The 20,924-nt window shown below is 39.9% G+C and overlaps 1 protein-coding gene across 1 annotated transcript in view; it reads right to left on the reverse strand.

Annotated features, from left to right (window-relative positions):
* The window catches only part of lama4 (laminin, alpha 4), a 56,867-nt gene that overhangs the window by 20,690 nt on the left and 15,253 nt on the right, over positions 1 to 20,924 (reverse strand). The window contains exons 7-14 of the mRNA XM_019859195.1: positions 15,654 to 15,834; positions 15,317 to 15,400; positions 15,082 to 15,233; positions 14,852 to 14,962; positions 8,174 to 8,285; positions 7,274 to 7,438; positions 4,716 to 4,909; positions 2,972 to 3,088 (exon numbers count right to left, since the gene is read on the reverse strand). Of these exons, the coding sequence (XP_019714754.1) occupies positions 2,972 to 3,088; positions 4,716 to 4,909; positions 7,274 to 7,438; positions 8,174 to 8,285; positions 14,852 to 14,962; positions 15,082 to 15,233; positions 15,317 to 15,400; positions 15,654 to 15,834 (1,116 nt within the window). The remainder of the gene's footprint in view (positions 1 to 2,971; positions 3,089 to 4,715; positions 4,910 to 7,273; positions 7,439 to 8,173; positions 8,286 to 14,851; positions 14,963 to 15,081; positions 15,234 to 15,316; positions 15,401 to 15,653; positions 15,835 to 20,924) is intronic.

The raw sequence follows: 20,924 nt of genomic DNA on the forward strand, positions 1-20,924 counted from the left end.
TTATTTCGGATTCGTGAGTATCTGATGTGAAAATTGTTAAATTTGACAATGATCGGACAAGGTTGTCAGTAATGTGTGCTCAGGGTCAACTCAGCTGGTGGATGCTGTGTAAAATTATTGTTCTTTATTTCCTTGGAGATTTTAATCATTGTCCCTACAAACATTTTGACTTATGCTTCTAGATCATCCACTGAGTTGTTGGGATTTACCAAGAAACTGAGATTTCTTTCTAGCACTGCATGGATTTTGTATCAATGCTGAGTATTCTTTCATTCCTGAGTTTCTTTTCCTTTTTAAATACTTCTATCCCTGTGGTCATTGCCATTGCCAACTAAAACTTGTGTTGTTTTTCTTAAGTTTCTTGACATGTCACGGGAACTGGCATTTAACTCTCTATTTAGCACAAGAAGACCCAGAGTTTCCTTTTGATAGAATCCAACACACCGACACATTTTGCCTAATGGGAGGCAAGATCATCATGTTCAGTGGAGGATCCTTCTCTTCTCTTGGTCATAAACATGCCACATCAAAGCTCTGCAAGTCCATCATGAAGACCCCTTAAAATTTGTTTGCCAACCAAATTGCTCAACAAGATACATCTGCAAAATAAAAAAAAATAAAAAAAGATACATTTGTAGACTCGAGATCAGTGGTCAACACAATCATCTGTTCAGCAAACTCTTGGCCCTGAACACAATCTATCTGCACTCAATTCTGGACTTTTTAACACGGAGCAGGCACAACATACACAGGATCATCACACTCAACAGAGGCTCCCCAGGGATGTGTAATCAGTCCAAACTGTTTGCACGACTGACTCATGAGTGCATATCAAATATTGCCTAATACCGAAAAATTTTATCAAAATTCAATGATGAAACATCATTGGACTTCATCAGCAAATTTAATTATTCAGTTAGGAGCTGCAACTGAATGTTGTGGAGCCAACACTATTTCTCTGAATGGAGCCAAAACTAATCTGGAGATGCTTAATGGAGGATTGGATGACTCCAAAGTAAAGTGCCTTTCAGTCATCCAGCCGAGATGTGACGAAGGCATGAATCACTGTCTCAAAGTGCCCTTGAGAAAGGAGAGGCTTGACTTTAGCGAGCTAAGACGAAAGAGGCTGGATTTAACAGCAGCACCAATTTTCCGGTCCAATTTAACAGCACTCTCCAATTTAAGACCCAAGTTCGAGACTATTGGCTTAAGATAAGCAGCCAGGGGGCCCAAGTCTGCAGGATGGGGTGTACAAGGGCCACTGTGGCCAAACACTATCACTTGTGTCTTCTTTTCCTTGAAAATCTAGAAATTCCTTGCTATCGAGGACTTCATTTCCTCTCGACAGGATAAAAATGGCCTCAATGAGGAAGCGTCTTTTTGCTCAGTAGGACATAGATTTCGCAGGCATTAACAGCAGAGGCCCCTGAATTGAACCCTGTGGAACACCATGACAGTGGGGCAGTTTGTGACTCAGCGCTACAAAGGCTAACACAAAGAGTTCTTTCATCGAAATAGGACCAAAACCACTCAAGGGTGCTACCGCCAATGCCCACCAGGTGCTGCAAACGAGCCAACAGAATACTGTGATCCATTGTATCATATGCTGCAGTTAAATGCAAATAAAAAACAGACACATAGTCTCCAGTGTCATTTGCCAGGAGGATGTGATTTAAAAAGTGTAACAAGGCTGTCTCTATGCTATGCATCATCTTGAAACCTGACTGGAAGACCTCCAAGACGCCATGTTCATTCAAGAAAGATTTTAACTGCATGTGCACCACTTTTTCCAGAATTTTTCAAATGAAACGGGGCTTGAAAATGGGCCTAAAATTTGACAGTACATCTTGATCAAGGCCAGGTTTCTTGAGCAAGGGTTGCACCACAGCATGTTGAAACTGTTGCGGAACTATACCAGAAGACAGACTGCTGTTGATAATGGAATTGATGTTATTTCATGACAAAGAATTTTTACTTGATTGAGAAGTAAACATTTGGAAAGCATTTTTATTGAATTGAAAAATAAATCTTGTATTTTGAAAAGTTGGAAATGTGAAACATTTCAAGTGTTGACTTTGAGAAGGCACCAAGAAGACTGTCTAAACTAAAGGAAACAGAAATGTACAAAAATATATCTTTATTTTGTTTCGTTGGTGTCATGAAAACAACTGAAGACGTAATCTGGGTAGAGGGAAGTGCTTTTTCCCTGCTCATACAGGTATATATTTTTGCTACTGTGGTACACCTTGCTGACCAGTAACATTTAATATTTGTGGCCTAAAAATCTTCATGTGTGTGGAGAAGCTGACATCTCCCCAATGTTCCATGAACTGTGACACGGAGTGTAATGTAGCATTGTCACATTTCCCAAAGTACTTGTTCTTCATTTTTTTGTGAGATCATGTGTCACCATGCAAGAATTTGACCTCAGAAGACTTCGTTTTGAGATTAGTGAACAAAATGTGTGCGCTCCTCTGTGTTGAGATGATTGGAAGAGTCCACAGAGATTATAATCTCTGTCCTGTTCAAGAAAAATGTAGTGGCAGTTTTTTGGGTCTATTTGTAAGTATTTATTGCTGCAATTTATCATTTTCCATGCTCGTCCTTGAGTAGGTTGATTCAGATATTGTATTAAGATTTGTGTCTTCATTCCACTGCAGCTCCACCCGCCTTTTCTTTTTTTTTTAATTCTCTACCCTCATCTGTTTCTTTGTGATGACCTGTTGGGAGTGTTTTTTCTATTCATTTCTATTTTTGTGTGTGTGCTTGACATTTTTGTGCTGTATTTGTCAGAGTAAATCCTACTTGATTGTTCTATATTTGTTTACCTGCATTGCATCCATTCTTTGCAGTTGGCATTTGGCCAACCTAAGCAGTTGACCAAGTTGCGAAACAAGATTGTACCATTCGCATGTCGATAAAATACTTGATAAGACCTGAGCTAGTTCTGTGTATAAAAAAATTATCATACCTTGACCAACGTATCCACCTCAGCCATGTTCGCTTGTGATTTAGAAATTATGTCTTTGGCTGTTTCTGTACTGTTTTGTATAGCGGTAAACTCTGCTGCCATCTTCTGCTGCGTTGCCTGAAAGAAAAACAGAAAGAACAATTTTGGGATTTATTAAACATCAAGAAAAAAAACTCAAAAGTGTTTTCTTTGATGTGATCGGACGAACAGATAGCTTGTTCCGACAAATGAAGACCTCAAGGCCTCCCCGTGCTTCCTGTCCTGTCTGTTTTCGAAAGTAAATCTTTATCATGTGATCAGTCAACGGATAATTCTGTCATGAATTGCTTGTGGTGGTAAAGCAGGCTAGGCAGTTTAAACTACAGTGAACTCCCATTCACCTCAGACAGGTCCATGTGTATTTTCTATACCAAGCAAGCGTGTGTGTGCACAACAGGCACATTTTAAACCCACACTGTCGCTGCTGCTAATCTGAACTGGGTTACGAAATTGCTCTGATTTTGTCTGTGGCTGAAAATAAAGCTCTAGTATGGTAAAAAATGAATACAGTGGTACCTCTACTGATGAAATGAATTGGTTCTGGAAGAAATTTCTGAACTAGAAAATTTTCTAAGTAGAGACGTGTTTTCCATGTAAATGGCCTAATCCATTCGAAGGCCCCCCTCACCTCCCCCCAAAAAAAAATTCTGACATGTTTTCTAGAGCATAAAAATGCATCAAAATATGTAACATATACATGTTACAATTATTGCACAATAAATGAGAGTTGTACATTATGTAAAAAACAAAGAATAGAGTGAAGAATAAAAATGATGTCATTTAACTTTTAACTGCGCCCTTATCGGTTTTTGCTCTCTTTAGTTCATGCTCTCCCTCAGAAGTGGTTTTTGCCTGCCGTTTTGGAAAGAATTGATCCAAGGACATTTGCTTTTGTCGGCTTTTAACAATCCTTTGAAAATGTCCAAGGCAAACATCAGCATAGGGAGCGATCGCCCGACTGGTGAACACCGGCCGAGGTGTGAATGAAGAGGACGCCGCATAGACACAGATCTATCTATGTACACACGTCGACACGTTTGGTAGAGGTCCCTCTTAGCCAATGGGATGCCAGGAAGATGCGAGGTAATAGCCAATGGCAGAGCAGCTAGAAGTATGTTGAGTTCAGGAAAGTCGGAGCTGCGAGGAGCAGCCCATACTGTATTTTTACCTTTTGCATCAAGAGGCAATATTTTCCTGTTTAGGCGTTTCGTAACTTGAAAATTTCGGATGAAGAGACATTTGTACGTTAGATACCACTGTACCTTATAAATTCGAGTTCATAAATTTGATAATGATACTTGGTAAAACGAACCCTTTGAGAATTCACAATAAAGTTAATACAAAAATGAAAAGGGAATAGAAATAAACTTGCAGACAAATTCATATGAATTAAAAAAAAGCATCTCCATCTAAACCAGCGGTGTCTAAACTTTGAAGGACCACTTATAGAAAAATCAAAGGAGGCATCTTTCATTGAACATGAAACCAATTCATCGATAATCATAACCTCTAAAATACATCAAAATTGTACATATCTGCGTGAGTTTGGGGAGCTATGCTGGTAAAGAAGAGTATGTGACAACTAGAAAGGATGTAGAAAGTGTATACATATGCTTAGCAAAGAAATTAAACAGTGAGCAGAAAAAGCTGGAAGACATACAAGAAAAGAAACATTCACTTGACCCTGGAGGTCATGGGAAATTACCTCAATCCTCTGGAATTTGAGGACATTGCCGCTGTTCCTATCCCGCATCTCCTCAATTGTACTGGTTGCATTCCGGAGGAAGGACTGAGCGTCAGACAGCTTGGCAGTGACGCGAGACAGAGCTAACTTGAGTGGGTTGAGATGTCCATGTGTAATCAATGACTTCTTTTCCAACTGACGAATACGCCTGAGCACTGTCAGGGATGAGGAATGTATTACACTCAAGATTTCACATTTCGTTGGTATATGTCACTGTATATTCATTTACAAAATAGAGTATGCTGAAAATGTCATTTATTGTGGTAATTGCTTTATAATTGTTCAATTACAATACAGTATATGAATCTACGGATTTGTTATAAAGAATATACAAACTTTGCACAACTATAAATAAAGTACCACACTAGAAGAAATACGGTATGCAAACTTTTTAGATCAATGTTTCGAAAATCTGCCACTTTAACGTGTCCAAAGTTATTTTTCAAGGTGTTTAATCCCTGTTTTCAATTTCAATTACATTTATTTGATTTACCCAACATGAGTCGATGAGTATATCGAAAGTTCACCGCTGTCCAATAAAACAAATGTCGATTTTAAAACATGTTTGGACGTAAACTCTGGTGACTTCGTGATGAATGTCTGATTAAAGTGAAATGAACTAAATGAACACACACACACACACATGTATGTGTACACGCACACACAAACGTATGTGTACTCTTTATTTTTATTCCAATAGTGCAGGGGTGTCAAAGTCAAATGGACGGAGGGCCAGATAAAAAATTTTGCTGCAAGCCGAGGGCCGGACTGATCGAATGTTCATTGAAAATTTTAAAAATGACCACATATTGTTTATTGAACCAAATTTAATTGACTGAAAACCTAACAAATACATTCCAATATGGTCAGATAAATAAAGTAACATTTTTTTATGGCTGTGTCAGTAAACTTTAATTTTCAAAAGGCACAAAAAAATTTCCTTTGTATAAAAATACCCATAACATGAATGAAAGAAGCCAATATTATTCAAGGCACTATCAATAGTCCATATTGACTATTAAAAAAAAACAAATAATAGTACAGTAATTTTCGACATATTTTTAAAACATAATTGGATTGAAATACAATAAAATAAAGTGCAAAAATGTATAAACCGAAAACAACACTTTCTTCAAGGAGAAGTAACAAGCAGCGAAAGCAAATATTATACTTTAATTTTTAAACTTGAACTGAGTAAAAACTCTGAATATGTGATTGCACAGTATATTATAAGTAATATTCACTTTGAGGCTGAGGCTGCTGATACTCGGTGGTGTCTTAACTTTTCTACAAGTTCATCAATATTTGGGGTCAGGCTCTGAGCCGCGCAAATCCTCAAAATTGAATGAGGGTGTTCAGCAGTAAATCGACTTCTGTGTGATGTTTTGTTCAGCTTCATCAAAGAAAATAGTTGTTCACACACACGTATGTGCTGCCAAACTTTCGACAACGTTTGAGCAGCCTGGATGCGCAGCGGGACCACTGTGTCGGGGAGGAAACCGTCAAACTGCGCAGCACGCACTGCCGTATCTTTGCAGAAACACTGCAATTGTGTTTCTGCTAATGCTCACGTTTAAAAAGAGTTGCTTTTTGCGGGGTAAACTTCGTCACAAACTTTAAGTATACCGTTTTTAATGAAATCCCCCTTCCCCCTCCATGTCCATGTTCTTGTTTGCGTGTTTCGTTTCATGATGTCGGCTCAGATTACACTATTTCAATCGCGCCACAGCCCTGCGATTGGCTGGCAACCAATTCAGGGTGTCCCCCGCCTACTGCCCGGAGACGGCTGGGATAGGCTCCAGCACCCCCCGCGACCCTAGTGAGGATCAAGCGCCCGCGGGCCGCTTCTAATAATAAATCAATATCATCCCAGGGGCCACTGAAAACATTGTCGCGGGCCGGTTTTGGCCCACGGGCCGGCACTTTGACATGTGTGCAATAGTGCATAAGTATGGGCATACACTTATTTGACACTTCATATAGTCAGTGTAGAAAGGAAAAAAAGGGAAAGAAATGGAGAAATTTACGATCAGCATTCACGTTCACTTACATCAATTTCTTGGAAAATGTCTTTTATTTTGCTTCCTCCGTCTTTCATTTTGATCGCTTTTACCCTCTCTTCTAGCGTCAGAGCTCTTCTTGTCTTAAATGCTTGACACCCAAAGGTCCGTTTTGTAGCCATTTTAGCAATGCAACGTTCTTGCTGAGTCTGAAACTAACAATAACAAATACTTCCTGGACTACTGTGCATGTGTAAATCAGTGTGGTAGTAGCTGTTTTGCTGTTTCCGAACGAAGCAGGAAAGGTCACTGTTGGATTAGACTTCGTTGGAGTGAATCTCGTTGCGAGGCAAGAGCAGAGAAAAAGATTGGGTGGGAATGGTGTTAATGCATGAAGATTTTTGCACACTAGGGGGTATTTTTGCCCATGTAGGTTTCATTGTAGAGGAGTTTCACTGTATAATGATGATGAGCACCTTTTTCGTTTTTTAATTTGGCTTCTTAACGAACGATACTTACAGTCATGGGCTTCTGTTGACTCTTCAATAGTTAAAGGCCCTTGTGTAGACAAATCAAGATTCCTCATGTTGCTCAGAGTACTTATCGCTTCGTCTGTGTTTCTCTTGACCAACTCGGGGTCCGCTTCCCGGTAAACACTATACAGCTCCCATTCATGGATCATTTCTGCAGACAATAATAAAAGTATTAATTATGTGCAGGGTCAGAGAGAGGAAGCGTAAGCCATGGCAAAAAGAAAAAAAAAAAAAGGAATATGTTTAGGAGTCAAGGGTTAGGCATACAGATGACCAAATATTTCAAGAGTCAATCAAATAACTAATCATGAATAAATAAGTGTTCTCGTAAGTTAAAATACATTACATTTACACATATGTACACTCATAAACATACATAAAATATAATAAAAAAATCTTTTACCCTGCTGTGTTTTGTCAGCGTCTTTTCGTGGTAAATCACACACTAGTTTCTTACCACATGATTGTTTTTGTTTGGGTCTATATATATAATTATCAAGAATTTTCTCTGAAAATTAAGAATGTTGTCTTGTATTTGGCTTAAGAATTTTTGGACTTGTTATGTGATTGCGAACAGTGTCGGTAAAGCTGGACGCTGCCATTGGATGGCATCAGAGCTGGGCCAAGCGACAACATCTGCCTTTTTGCGATGCACATCTCGTAACAGTTAAACAGCTACAGATGTCTTGCTTCTGATCTGCCTAAAGATTATTATAGGCACAATCATTCGGCTTATCTGTTGTTTGGAATGCACAGAGACACATAGGGGGTATAAACACGACAAGGCTAAACTTAAGTCTTAAAATGAGGTTCTTGTTATGTGGATCAAGGTCTGGTGCAACAACTCCAGATGGATTTGTGGTATTTCAGTCAAGAGACATGGTACCTTCAATGCGCATGTTGAGGTCTGTGAGGTTTTTGCTAAAATGTTCCGCGTGCATTAAGTTTTGCAGCGTATCCTCATCAAGTTGGTTCCCCAGACTCTTCGCCGTCTTTTCCTATCAATGTAAACACAATGTTGAACATGCAATCAATTCTGTGTTCGACACTGAACAGTCCACACAATCCTGCAACCTTCAAAGCACAAGTAAAAAAAAAAAAGACTGGTAAAAGCATAAAGCACAAATAATCAAAATAGGCATTTAGCGCGTTTTCATTTCATCATTTCTGATTCTATCGAAATACAAATTCACTGACCGATTCACTGAGCTTTTTTATGTATGATACGATATCTTGTGTGGAGTCTTCCACTCCCCCAGTCTCTGTTTTTATTTCAGACAGTTTGTTTCTCCAGGCATGGAACTGATTCTGAAACACACAAAGAAAAACAGTTCAATATCGTTAGCCATTCCAAATGTCAACTATGTGTACTATTTCTTACTTTGGCTTTCAAAATATTTTGGGGTGACATATCTTTTTTTATGTACCTGCAGGTGTTGAGCAGTGTAGTTATAGTATTTGACTCTGTCATTCACAGCAGCCCCAGTCGAAATGTTCAACACTCCAACCCTCAAATGGTCCAGCGTTTTGTTGGACAGCCGCAGGTCTCCGATAACATGCCAAATACATTCATCACAACCTGCAAAGAATTGAGAGGTATTTGATCAGGATCAAAACTGGTTATGGTGTTGTTGATTTGCTACTGGAGTTAATTCATCTTACTCCACTCCCCCAGTCTCTGTTTTTATTTCAGACAGTTTGTTTCTCCAGGCATGGAACTGATTCTGAAACACACAAAGAAAAACAGTTCAATATCGTTAGCCATTCCAAATGTCAACTATGTGTACTATTTCTTACTTTGGCTTTTAAAATTTTTTTGGGTGACATATCTTTTTTATGTACCTGCAGGTGTTGAGCGGTGTAGTTATAGTATTTGACTCTGTCATTCACAGCAGCCCCAGTCGAAATGTTCAACACTCCAACCCTCAAATGGTCCAGCGTTTTGTTGGACAGCCGCAGGTCTCCGATAACATGCCAAATACATTCATCACAACCTGCAAAGAATTGAGAGGTATTTGATCAGGATCAAAACTGGTTATGGTGTTGTTGATTTGCTACTGGAGTTAATTCATCTTACTGATATTGCACAGGTTAACCGTTGCAGGCTCTGGTAGGCACTCTCCTGTTTGCATATCACAATGACCGCTCTCACAGTCACACTCTGTAGAACAACATAAACACGCATTCCATATTATACTGTACAGCTTTATAGCTTTTGGCTCTAGGACGATGAACATTTCTGCAGCTGTTAGAGATCGGAGCAGCGGGGCGAGGGATCTATAAAATGTGCTTCTGGCTGGCTGAGAGATACATTGTTACTATATGTTAGCAGTACTGGCTGCAGATGGGAAAAGACTGTTTCGGCAAGAGCAATTGAGAACATTCGCATGATCTATCATCTTTAGACAACTTACTCTTGCAGCCAGAGGCACTATAGTCCCAAAAGCCTGGGAGGCACCTCTCACAGTAACGACCTCCGGCGCCCGGGCGGCACAAACAGCTGTGAGTGAGAGAATGGCAGGTGGGACGAAGAGAAGCTGGCCTGCATTCACATCTGTGACATCCTTGGCAGCTGGAGAAACCCGAGTAACCCTCCTGAATTACAAGTACAAAAAGAAAAAAAAACAACAACAATGTTAACCCTTTACCCGTTACTACTGTTCTGCCCAAAGTAAACATTTCACAATTGTTTCATCAAGGTTTAACAAAAAGGAGGGTTGATAACATTTCATTATGTGAAACGTCATAGTTCATGTTATTCCACGCAAAAGGTAATTGTGTTTAAAATAATATCATTCTAGTCAGCGTTTGTTTACCCGTATTTTATTCTGAGAACGTTGTTAGTAGTCGCAATGCATTGTGGGTAGCAGACGTCCGACAAGTCGTTGCAGAAAGTCTGACTGTGGTTGTTCTAATTGCTACTCCTGTGTTACATTCCTTTTCTGTACACCTTTGACAGCAATGGCTGTACGTTTGATTGTTTTTTAGCGGTGTTTAGAAATCTGTTTCGGAGATCGTTTTCGTCAAGTGTAGTCCCTGAAACTTGCTAGCTCGGAGCACTGTGTACGAACGTAGCAATATGCCGCTAAATTGGTGCTAACGGTCCAATTAGCATGCGAAAGGATCGCGAAAATGCTTCTTTTTTTTGTCACACTTAGAGCTGCATTTAGGTCTGTTGTTTGGTACTGGACAAGTGTTGTATTTATTTTATTACAAGAGGCTAATGCATGTTTTAAATTTGTTTCACTCAACATTTTCAACGAGGCGATGTCACCGTTGTTCACTGTATGCTGTCAAGACGAGCGTAATAAAGGAGCAAGACGCTCAGTTTCCTGGCTCATGAAGGTTTGCGTTTGGCTTGCTGTTGACCTGCGTTAACATACTCAGTTTATCCAACACGCAGTGATAACAGTATAACTACAGTGGACAGCTTATCAGGTTACATGTTGTAATTATTTGTGCATGAAAGGGTTAAGAAGACCCAGTGACTGATTTTGGGGACAGAGGTCCAACCTTTCCAGGATCGTTCTCTCTTGAGGATCCAGCTGGAACAAAACCATTTTATATTCACTAACATCGTCAAGGAGCTAAAAGACTTACTCAAAAGAAAACTTAGATGGTTGCTGTATTTTAGCAAGTCCTCATTTTACATCCTCGAACATCACACATTAAAAAAATATGCAAATGGTATATTTTAGTTTAACACATTTTAACCATGTACAACTAATGTACATGTCCGATTTTTTTTGTCAGTGCGCCTGATATGAAGTTGTTCACTGTATGCTGTCAAGACGAGCATAATGAAGGAGCAAGACGCTCAGTTTCCTGGCTCATGAAGGTTTGCGTTTGGCTTGCTGTTGACCTGCGTTAACATACTCAGTATATCCAACACGCAGTGATAACAGTGTAACTACAGTGGACAGCTTATCAGGTTACATGTTGTAATTATTTGGGCATGAAAGGGTTCAGACCCAGTGACTGATTTTGGGGACAGAGGTCCAACCTTTCCAGGATCGTTCTCTCTTGAGGATCCAGTTGGAACATAACCATTTTATATTCACTAACATTGTCAAGGAGCTAAAAGACTTTATCAAAAGGAAACTTAGATGGTTGCTGTATTTTAGCAAGTCCTCATTTTACATACTCGAACATCACACATTAAAAAAACACGCAAATGGTACATTTTAGTTTAACACATTTTAACCATGTACAACTAATGTACATGTCCGATTTTTTTTGTCAGTGCGCCTGATATGAATTTAAGGCAAATGAGACATTGGGCCCTATTTTTATGCCAAGCGTGTCTAGCGCAAAGCACAGTGTTAAATGTATGTATGCATCCATGGAGTTTTCTTTCTTTGGCTATGAATAAAGATTTTCTTTTTCTCATTCTTATTTCCTAGACCAGATGTCAGCAACCCACGGCTCTTGAGCCTCTTTGTTGCGCCTCCCTCTCGTGCAGTGGTTCTTAACCTGGGTTCAATCGAACCCTAGGGTTTCGGTGAAATGGTCTCAGGGGTTCGACGGAGCCTCTGCCATCGAGGTTAAGACACACCCGACTCAACATGTACAATTAGTTATGACATGCCCGCTTGGCCATTACCGGCTGCAGATGATCACATTACATTGCTAGTCCTATCAGCGCAGCGGGAAAATTTAGTTCACTCAGTAGTCAACGTGTGAGTCTTGATAGTACGTCGTAAAATTAAAAAAAAAAACCTATAGGTATGTCTTGAAATTGTATTTACTTTATTTCTGTTTTTAATATATGTGTTTTTATGTCTTGAATTTGTAAAGAGTCGTATTTTTGTTTTTCACTAAGGAAGGGTTTGGTGAGTGTGCAAATGAACTGGTTGGGTTAGGTACCTCTAACAAGGTTAAACACTGACCCACAATGGGATAGTCTTGGGGGAGATCCCAGGATAACCAAAAAGGGAGGACCGTGGAAAGATGGGTGTTAATAACCACTGCTCTAATGTTAAAAAATTAAAATGAATAACTATTATTCCTTTTTGATTTCTATTTACACATGATTATTTTGGAATTTTATTGACGATTACGTTTGTTGCCCTCGCCTTTGCCTGCCGCCGGGCTCTAAAGTGTGCAACCCATTCAGTAACGAGTGTGTGACCCATTCAGTAACCATGAGTAAAAAAAGCCAAAAATTTCTGACAAAAAAAAGCAAGTTTACTCTGCGAGGACAGATGAATTTGCCTTCACTGCCAATGAAGCTGGATTACTGGTCTGCTTGATTTATGGGGACAAATTATTGAACAACAAAATTTCATTTTTGAAAGACATTTTCAAAACAAGCACACAGCATTCACAAACAAAAAACAAATAAAGAAGAGTGAAATAGAGCAATTGTAGAACTACAACTGAAAGCTGAAACGGAGAAAAAAATCTTTTAGCAGCAGCTAAATCACTCTTAATAAAAAAAATAAAATAAAAAAATAAAAAGGTTGTTGACCACTGTCGTAGACTTAGCACAGGCAGAATTGGGTGTAATTGGGTGTTTGCACTGTTGATCACCATTGTGGAATCGAACATAGGCAACTTCCAGCCAATCACTCATTTGCATTCAAATCTGGGCGGTCAGAGTGCGTGCCATGTTTGACATTGCAGAAACAGAAATAGACTCACTGGGGTCCATGCATGACATTGGCATGCGCAAAGTGCGTTTGTACAGGTAAACAGCAAGATCTCCCCTTGCGGATTATGTAGTTCGCGGGCCGGTTTTGGCCCACGGGCCGGCACTTTGACATGTGTGCAATAGTGCATAAGTATGGGCATACACTTATTTGACACTTCATATAGTCAGTGTAGAAAGGAAAAAAAGGGAAAGAAATTGAGAAATTTACGATCAACATTCACGTTCACTTACATCAATTTCTTGGAAAATGTCTTTTATTTTGCTTCCTCCGTCTTTCATTTTGATCGCTTTTACCCTCTCTTCTAGCGTCAGAGCTCTTCTTGTCTTAAATGCTTGACACCCAAAGGTCCGTTTTGTAGCCATTTTAGCAATGCAACGTTCTTGCTGAGTCTGAAACTAACAATAACAAATACTTCCTGGACTACTGTGCATGTGTAAATCAGTGTGGTAGTAGCTGTTTTGCTGTTTCCGAACGAAGCAGGAAAGGTCACTGTTGGATTAGACTTCGTTGGAGTGAATCTCGTTGCGAGGCAAGAGCAGAGAAAAAGATTGGGTGGGAATGGTGTTAATGCATGAAGATTTTTGCACACTAGGGGGTATTTTTGCCCATGTAGGTTTCATTGTAGAGGAGTTTCACTGTATAATGATGATGAGCACCTTTTTCGTTTTTTAATTTGGCTTCTTAACGAACGATACTTACAGTCATGGGCTTCTGTTGACTCTTCAATAGTTAAAGGCCCTTGTGTAGACAAATCAAGATTCCTCATGTTGCTCAGAGTACTTATCGCTTCGTCTGTGTTTCTCTTGACCAACTCGGGGTCCGCTTCCCGGTAAACACTATACAGCTCCCATTCATGGATCATTTCTGCAGACAATAATAAAAGTATTAATTATGTGCAGGGTCAGAGAGAGGAAGCGTAAGCCATGGCAAAAAGAAAAAAAAAAAAAGGAATATGTTTAGGAGTCAAGGGTTAGGCATACAGATGACCAAATATTTCAAGAGTCAATCAAATAACTAATCATGAATAAATAAGTGTTCTCGTAAGTTAAAATACATTACATTTACACATATGTACACTCATAAACATACATAAAATATAATAAAAAAATCTTTTACCCTGCTGTGTTTTGTCAGCGTCTTTTCGTGGTAAATCACACACTAGTTTCTTACCACATGATTGTTTTTGTTTGGGTCTATATATATAATTATCAAGAATTTTCTCTGAAAATTAAGAATGTTGTCTTGTATTTGGCTTAAGAATTTTTGGACTTGTTATGTGATTGCGAACAGTGTCGGTAAAGCTGGACGCTGCCATTGGATGGCATCAGAGCTGGGCCAAGCGACAACATCTGCCTTTTTGCGATGCACATCTCGTAACAGTTAAACAGCTACAGATGTCTTGCTTCTGGTCTGCCTAAAGATTATTATAGGCGCAATCATTCGGTTTATCTGTTGTCTGGAATGCACAGAGACGCATTGGGGGTATAAACACGACAAAGCTAAACTTAAGTCTTAAAATTAGGTTCTTATTATGTGGATCAAGGTCTGGTGCAACAACTCCAGATGGATTTGTGGTATTTCAGTCAAGAGACATGGTACCTTCAATGCGCATGTTGAAGTCCGTGAGGTTTTTGCTAAAATGTTCCGCGTGCATTAAGTTTTGCAGCGTATCCTCATCAAGTTGGTTCCCCAGGCTCTTCGCTGTCTTTTCCTATCAATTTAAACACAATGTTGAACATGCAATCAATTCTGTGTTCGACACTGAACAGTCCACACAATCCTGCAACCTTCAAAGCACAAGTAAAAAAAAAAAAGACTGGTAAAAGCATAAAGCACAAATAATCAAAATAGGCATTTAGCGCGTTTTCATTTCATCATTTCTGATTCTATCGAAATACAAATTCACTGACCGATTCACTGAGCTTTTTTATGTATGATACGATATCTTGTGTGGAGTCTTCCACTCCCCCAGTCTCTGTTTTTATTTCAGACAGTTTGTTTCTCCAGGCATGGAACTGATTCTGAAACACACAAAGAAAAACAGTTCAATATCGTTAGCCATTCCAAATGTCAACTATGTGTACTATTTCTTACTTTGGCTTTCAAAATATTTTGGGGTGACATATCTTTTTTTATGTACCTGCAGGTGTTGAGCAGTGTAGTTATAGTATTTGACTCTGTCATTCACAGCAGCCCCAGTCGAAATGTTCAACACTCCAACCCTCAAATGGTCCAGCGTTTTGTTGGACAGCCGCAGGTCTCCGATAACATGCCAAATACATTCATCACAACCTGCAAAGAATTGAGAGGTATTTGATCAGGATCAAAACTGGTTATGGTGTTGTTGATTTGCTACTGGAGTTAATTCATCTTACTGATATTGCACAGGTTAACCGTTGCAGGCTCTGGTAGGCACTCTCCTGTTTGCATATCACAATGACCGCTCTCACAGTCACACTCTGTAGAACAACATAAACACGCATTCCATATTATACTGTACAGCTTTATAGCTTTTGGCTCTAGGACGATGAACATTTCTGCAGCTGTTAGAGATCGGAGCAGCGGGGCGAGGGATCTATAAAATGTGCTTCTGGCTGGCTGAGAGATACATTGTTACTATATGTTAGCAGTACTGGCTGCAGATGGGAAAAGACTGTTTCGGCAAGAGCAATTGAGAACATTCGCATGATCTATCATCTTTAGACAACTTACTCTTGCAGCCAGAGGCACTATAGTCCCAAAAGCCTGGGAGGCACCTCTCACAGTAACGACCTCCGGCGCCCGGGCGGCACAAACAGCTGTGAGTGAGAGAATGGCAGGTGGGACGAAGAGAAGCTGGCCTGCATTCACATCTGTGACATCCTTGGCAGCTGGAGAAACCCGAGTAACCCTCCTGAATTACAAGTACAAAAAGAAAAAAAAACAACAACAATGTTAACCCTTTACCCGTTACTACTGTTCTGCCCAAAGTAAACATTTCACAATTGTTTCATCAAGGTTTAACAAAAAGGAGGGTTGATAACATTTCATTATGTGAAACGTCATAGTTCATGTTATTCCACGCAAAAGGTAATTGTGTTTAAACTAATATCATTCTAGTCAGCGTTTGTTTACCCGTATTTTATTCTGAGAACGTTGTTAGTAGTCGCAATGCATTGTGGGTAGCAGACGTCCGACAAGTCGTTGCAGAAAGTCTGACTGTGGTTGTTCTAATTGCTACTCCTGTGTTACATTCCTTTTCTGTACACCTTTGACAGCAATGGCTGTACGTTTGATTGTTTTTTAGCGGTGTTTAGAAATCAGTTTCGGAGATCGTTTTCGTCAAGTGTAGTCCCTGAAACTTGCTAGCTCGGAGCACTGTGTACGAACGTAGCAATATGCCGCTAAATTGGTGCTAACGGTCCAATTAGCATGCGAAAGGATAGCGAAAATGATTCTTTTTTTGTCACACTTAGAGCTGCATTTAGGTCTGTTGTTTGGTACTGGGCAAGTGTTGTATTTATTTTATTACAAGAGGCTAATGCATGTTTTAAATTTGTTTCACTCAACATTTTCAACGAGGCGATGTCACAGTTGTTCACTGTATGCTGTCAAGACGAGCATAATGAAGGAGCAAGACGCTCAGTTTCCTGGCTCATGAAGGTTTGCGTTTGGCTTGCTGTTGACCTGCGTTAACATACTCAGTATATCCAACACGCAGTGATAACAGTGTAACTACAGTGGACAGCTTATCAGGTTACATGTTGTAATTATTTGGGCATGAAAGGGTTCAGACCCAGTGACTGATTTTGGGGACAGAGGTCCAACCTTTCCAGGATCGTTCTCTCTTGAGGATCCAGTTGGAACATAACCATTTTATATTCACTAACATTGTCAAGGAGCTAAAAGACTTTATCAAAAGGAAACTTAGATGGTTGCTGTATTTTAGCAAGTCCTCATTTTACATACTCGAACATCACACATTAAAAAAACACGCAAATGGTACATTTTAGTTTAACACATTTTAACCATGTACAACTAATGTACATGTCCGATTTTTTTTGTCAGTGCGCCTGATATGAATTTAAGGCAAATGAGACATTGGGCCCTATTTTTATGCCAAGCGTGTCTAGCGCAAAGCACAGTGTTAAATGTATGTATGCATCCATGGAGTTTTCTTTCTTTGGCTATGAATAAAGATTTTCTTTTTCTCATTCTTATTTCCTAGACCAGATGTCAGCAACCCACGGCTCTTGAGCCTCTTTGTTGCGCCTCCCTCTCGTGCAGTGGTTCTTAACCTGGGTTCAGTCGAACCCTAGGGTTTCGGTGAAATGGTCTCAGGGGTTCGACGGAGCCTCTGCCATCGAGGTTAAGACACACCCGACTCAACATGTACAATTAGTTATGACATGCCCGCTTGGCCATTACCGGCTGCAGATGATCACATTACATTGCTAGTCCTATCAGCGCAGCGGGAAAATTTAGTTCACTCAGTAGTCAACGTGTGAGTCTTGATAGTATGTCGTAAAATTAAAAAAAAAAACCTATAGGTATGTCTTGAAATTGTATTTACTTTATTTCTGTTTTTAATATATGTGTTTTTATGTCTTGAATTTGTAAAGAGTCGTATTTTTGTTTTTCACTAAGGAAGGGTTTGGTGAGTGTGCAAATGAACTGGTTGGGTTAGGTACCTCTAACAAGGTTAAACACTGACCCACAATGGGATAGTCTTGGGGGAGATCCCAGGATAACCAAAAAGGGAGGACCGTGGAAAGATGGGTGTTAATAACCAATGCTCTAATGTTAAAAAATTAAAATGAATAACTATAATTCCTTTTTGATTTCTATTTACACATGATTATTGTGGCATTTTATTGACGATTACGTTTGTTGCCCTCGCCTTTGCCTGCCGCCGGGCTCTAAAGTGTGCAACCCATTCAGTAACGAGTGTGTGACCCATTCAGTAACCATGAGTAAAAAAAGCCAAAAATTTCTGACAAAAAAAAGCAAGTTTACTCTGCGAGGACAGATGAATTTGCCTTCACTGCCAATGAAGCTGGATTACTGGTCTGCTTGATTTATGGGGACAAATTATTGAACAACAAAATTTCATTTTTGAAAGACATTTTCAAAACAAGCACACAGCATTCACAAACAAAAAACAAATAAAGAAGAGTGAAATAGAGCAATTGTAGAACTACAACTGAAAGCTGAAACGGAGAAAAAAATCTTTTAGCAGCAGCTAAATCACTCTTAATAAAAAAAATAAAATAAAAAAATAAAAAGGTTGTTGACCACTGTCGCATCTTTTAGCAGCAGCTAAATCACTCATAAAAAAATAAAAATAAAAAAATAAAAAGGTTGTTGACCACTGTCGTAGACTTTGCACAGGCAGAATTGGGTGTAATTGGGTGTTTGCACTGTTGATCACCATTGTGGAATCGAACATAGGCAACTTCCAGCCAATCACTCATTTGCATTCAAATCTGGGCGGTCAGAGTGCGTGCCATGTTTGACATTGCAGAAACAGAAATAGACTCACTGGGGTCCATGCATGACATTGGCATGCGCAAAGTGCGTTTGTACAGGTAAACAGCAAGATCTCCCCTTGCGGATTATGTAGTGTGCCACATGTGACATGGAGGACAGAAGACCGACTTGCACCTACGACCGTGTGTCTGTGTGTGAACCAAAACATACTTGCCCCGTGCCACGAGGTCAAGGTGTTCTATTAAAATGTTTTTAAGGTGGTAACAATTAGAATTTCCTCAATGAATTGCTTTCTACAATGATTCACAGGGATTATCCTATGATCTTGTCATATTTATGAATTAAAATTATGATGAAATCCACCATGCGCCCGCAGAACGCCAAATCCGTCTGCCTGCGCCTTGATTAAATACACTAAAATCACATTACACCATTACACCACCATGGACTTAGACGTAGTTTTTAGGTAATCTAACATTTTGTCTACTTTTTTTCTCACCAAATTGGTCGACAAGCGAGGAGAATGTAAAAGAAAAGGCCCGTTGTCCGCCGGAATGTCAAGACACATGCAGTGTCGTCTATCAAATTCACAAGCACGCTAAACAAGACTTGCCCCAGCACAAAAATGAAGTTGCCCCCGTTTTTACACCAAGCACAGTCTACTTTCTGTGACCAAATGCGTCAGATGCGTCGGGGGCATGGCATGTCCGTGAGCCGGAACCCATCTCAAACATGCTAAACTAGACTTGTCGTGACACCAAAATAAAGACGTGCCCGTTTTTATGCTGAGCACAGACGACAGTCTACCAAAATAGGGCCTATAGTCTCTCCAGTATGTCACGTATCATCCCCATGGTCTCTTCTCTGTGGGACGTGCCTGGAGCACCTCAACAGGGAAATATCCAAGATGCATTCTAAATAGATGCCCAAGTCACCTTATCTGGCTCCTCTCAATATGGATAAGCAGTGGTTCTACTCTTGAGTGGCTCCGAGATGACAGAGCTTTTCACCCTAGCTCTCATGCTGCAGTCAGACTGAATGGGAGTTGAGCATTTCGGGTGCTGCGATCACATAGATAGTCAATGGAGAAATGTGGGAATGCATGCGTGTGCAGATGAAGCATCTGGCGCGACGCGAGTGTGGGCGAGCACCCGGAAATGAGCTTTTTCGGCCATTTAGCTGGGGATTGAAAATGTTCATTAAAGAGGCATCGTGTCGTCGAGGATGGACTTAACTGTGTCACACGCAGCAGAACAAGCACAAGCGCAAAGAGGCGCACACAGTGTGGGGAAATTAAAAAAGAAAGAAAAACATAGGACAATGTAATTGGGCTCTGCGGAAATGAGACGTATACAACATAGCCTGATTCCAATGGCTGGGACTGAGCCAAAAAGGAACTTGGCTTGGAAGGAGAAAGGAAGTTGATGTATCTGGTGCATGTGTTGACAGCTGTTGAACTGTGAAACAAGATTTACATTAACAATCCGGAGCCAAAGTACAGTGGCTTGAGAAAGTATTTCAGCCCGTTGAACTTTTTGACCTTTTGGCATATTTCAGGGTTCAGACAAAAAGATATAATATTGGATTTCTTTTGTGACACAATCGTGAAGTGGAATGAAATTCAGACGATAGATACTTTCACTTTTTTTTTAGAAAAAGAAAAGCGGGGCATACAATATTATTCAGACACTTAACTGTAATGTGCGGCCAACTCACTCCAGAAATTCCCTGATGATTTCGGAATGATCTAATGTTGACCTAAGTTACTGGCGATGATAATAGAGTCCACCCGTCTGTAATCGAGTCTCAGTAGAAATGAATCTGTACTGTGATGGTCTCAAAAGTCTGTTAAAAGAATACTGGGACAAATCTGTCCACGGGACAGCTATTTGTCGCACGCTGCACAAATCGAGCCCTTATAGACGAGTGGCAAGAATAACTACTTCACTAACCAAGGTCAACCTTCCTTGGTACTAATGCTCACTGAGAGACTTCTACAACAAAAAATGGTTGAGGACTTTGAGAACAAAATCAACTTATGTGGTGATAGGGTCTGGGTTTGAGTCTGGCATCAAGTATTCAACAAAAAAGTATTTTAAAAAAAGTACAACTAATACAACCTTCTCAATCTTGAAGAATAACAGTTCAGAACTTTGACGGTTCTTCAGAACATGAACAAGATTGGTAACCCGGTCCTCTCTCGCATCTCTCTGGTACTTTGCATACTTCTCAGCATCTAATTTCTTAAGCAACGCAACATTCTATGTGCATTCAGGTTATGTCGGGGTGCCTCTCCGCTCTCTGCTTCTTGAATTTGGTTGTTCTCATCGCCAACCTTTCTCTTCAAAGTAGGTTTAGGAAAATATATTACTGGCACAGAGTGACAGGATATCTTTTCCTTCCACTTCAGAATTACATTTCTCTGAAAGGTGTCATGAGTCTGAGCTATGGTAGCCCATGAGTGATGAAGAAACACACACACACACACACACACACACACACACACACACACAC

This window comes from Hippocampus comes, unplaced genomic scaffold (genome assembly GCF_001891065.2).
Source record: "Hippocampus comes isolate QL1 unplaced genomic scaffold, H_comes_QL1_v1.1 scaffold26, whole genome shotgun sequence".
Classification (NCBI taxonomy): domain Eukaryota; kingdom Metazoa; phylum Chordata; class Actinopteri; order Syngnathiformes; family Syngnathidae; genus Hippocampus; species Hippocampus comes.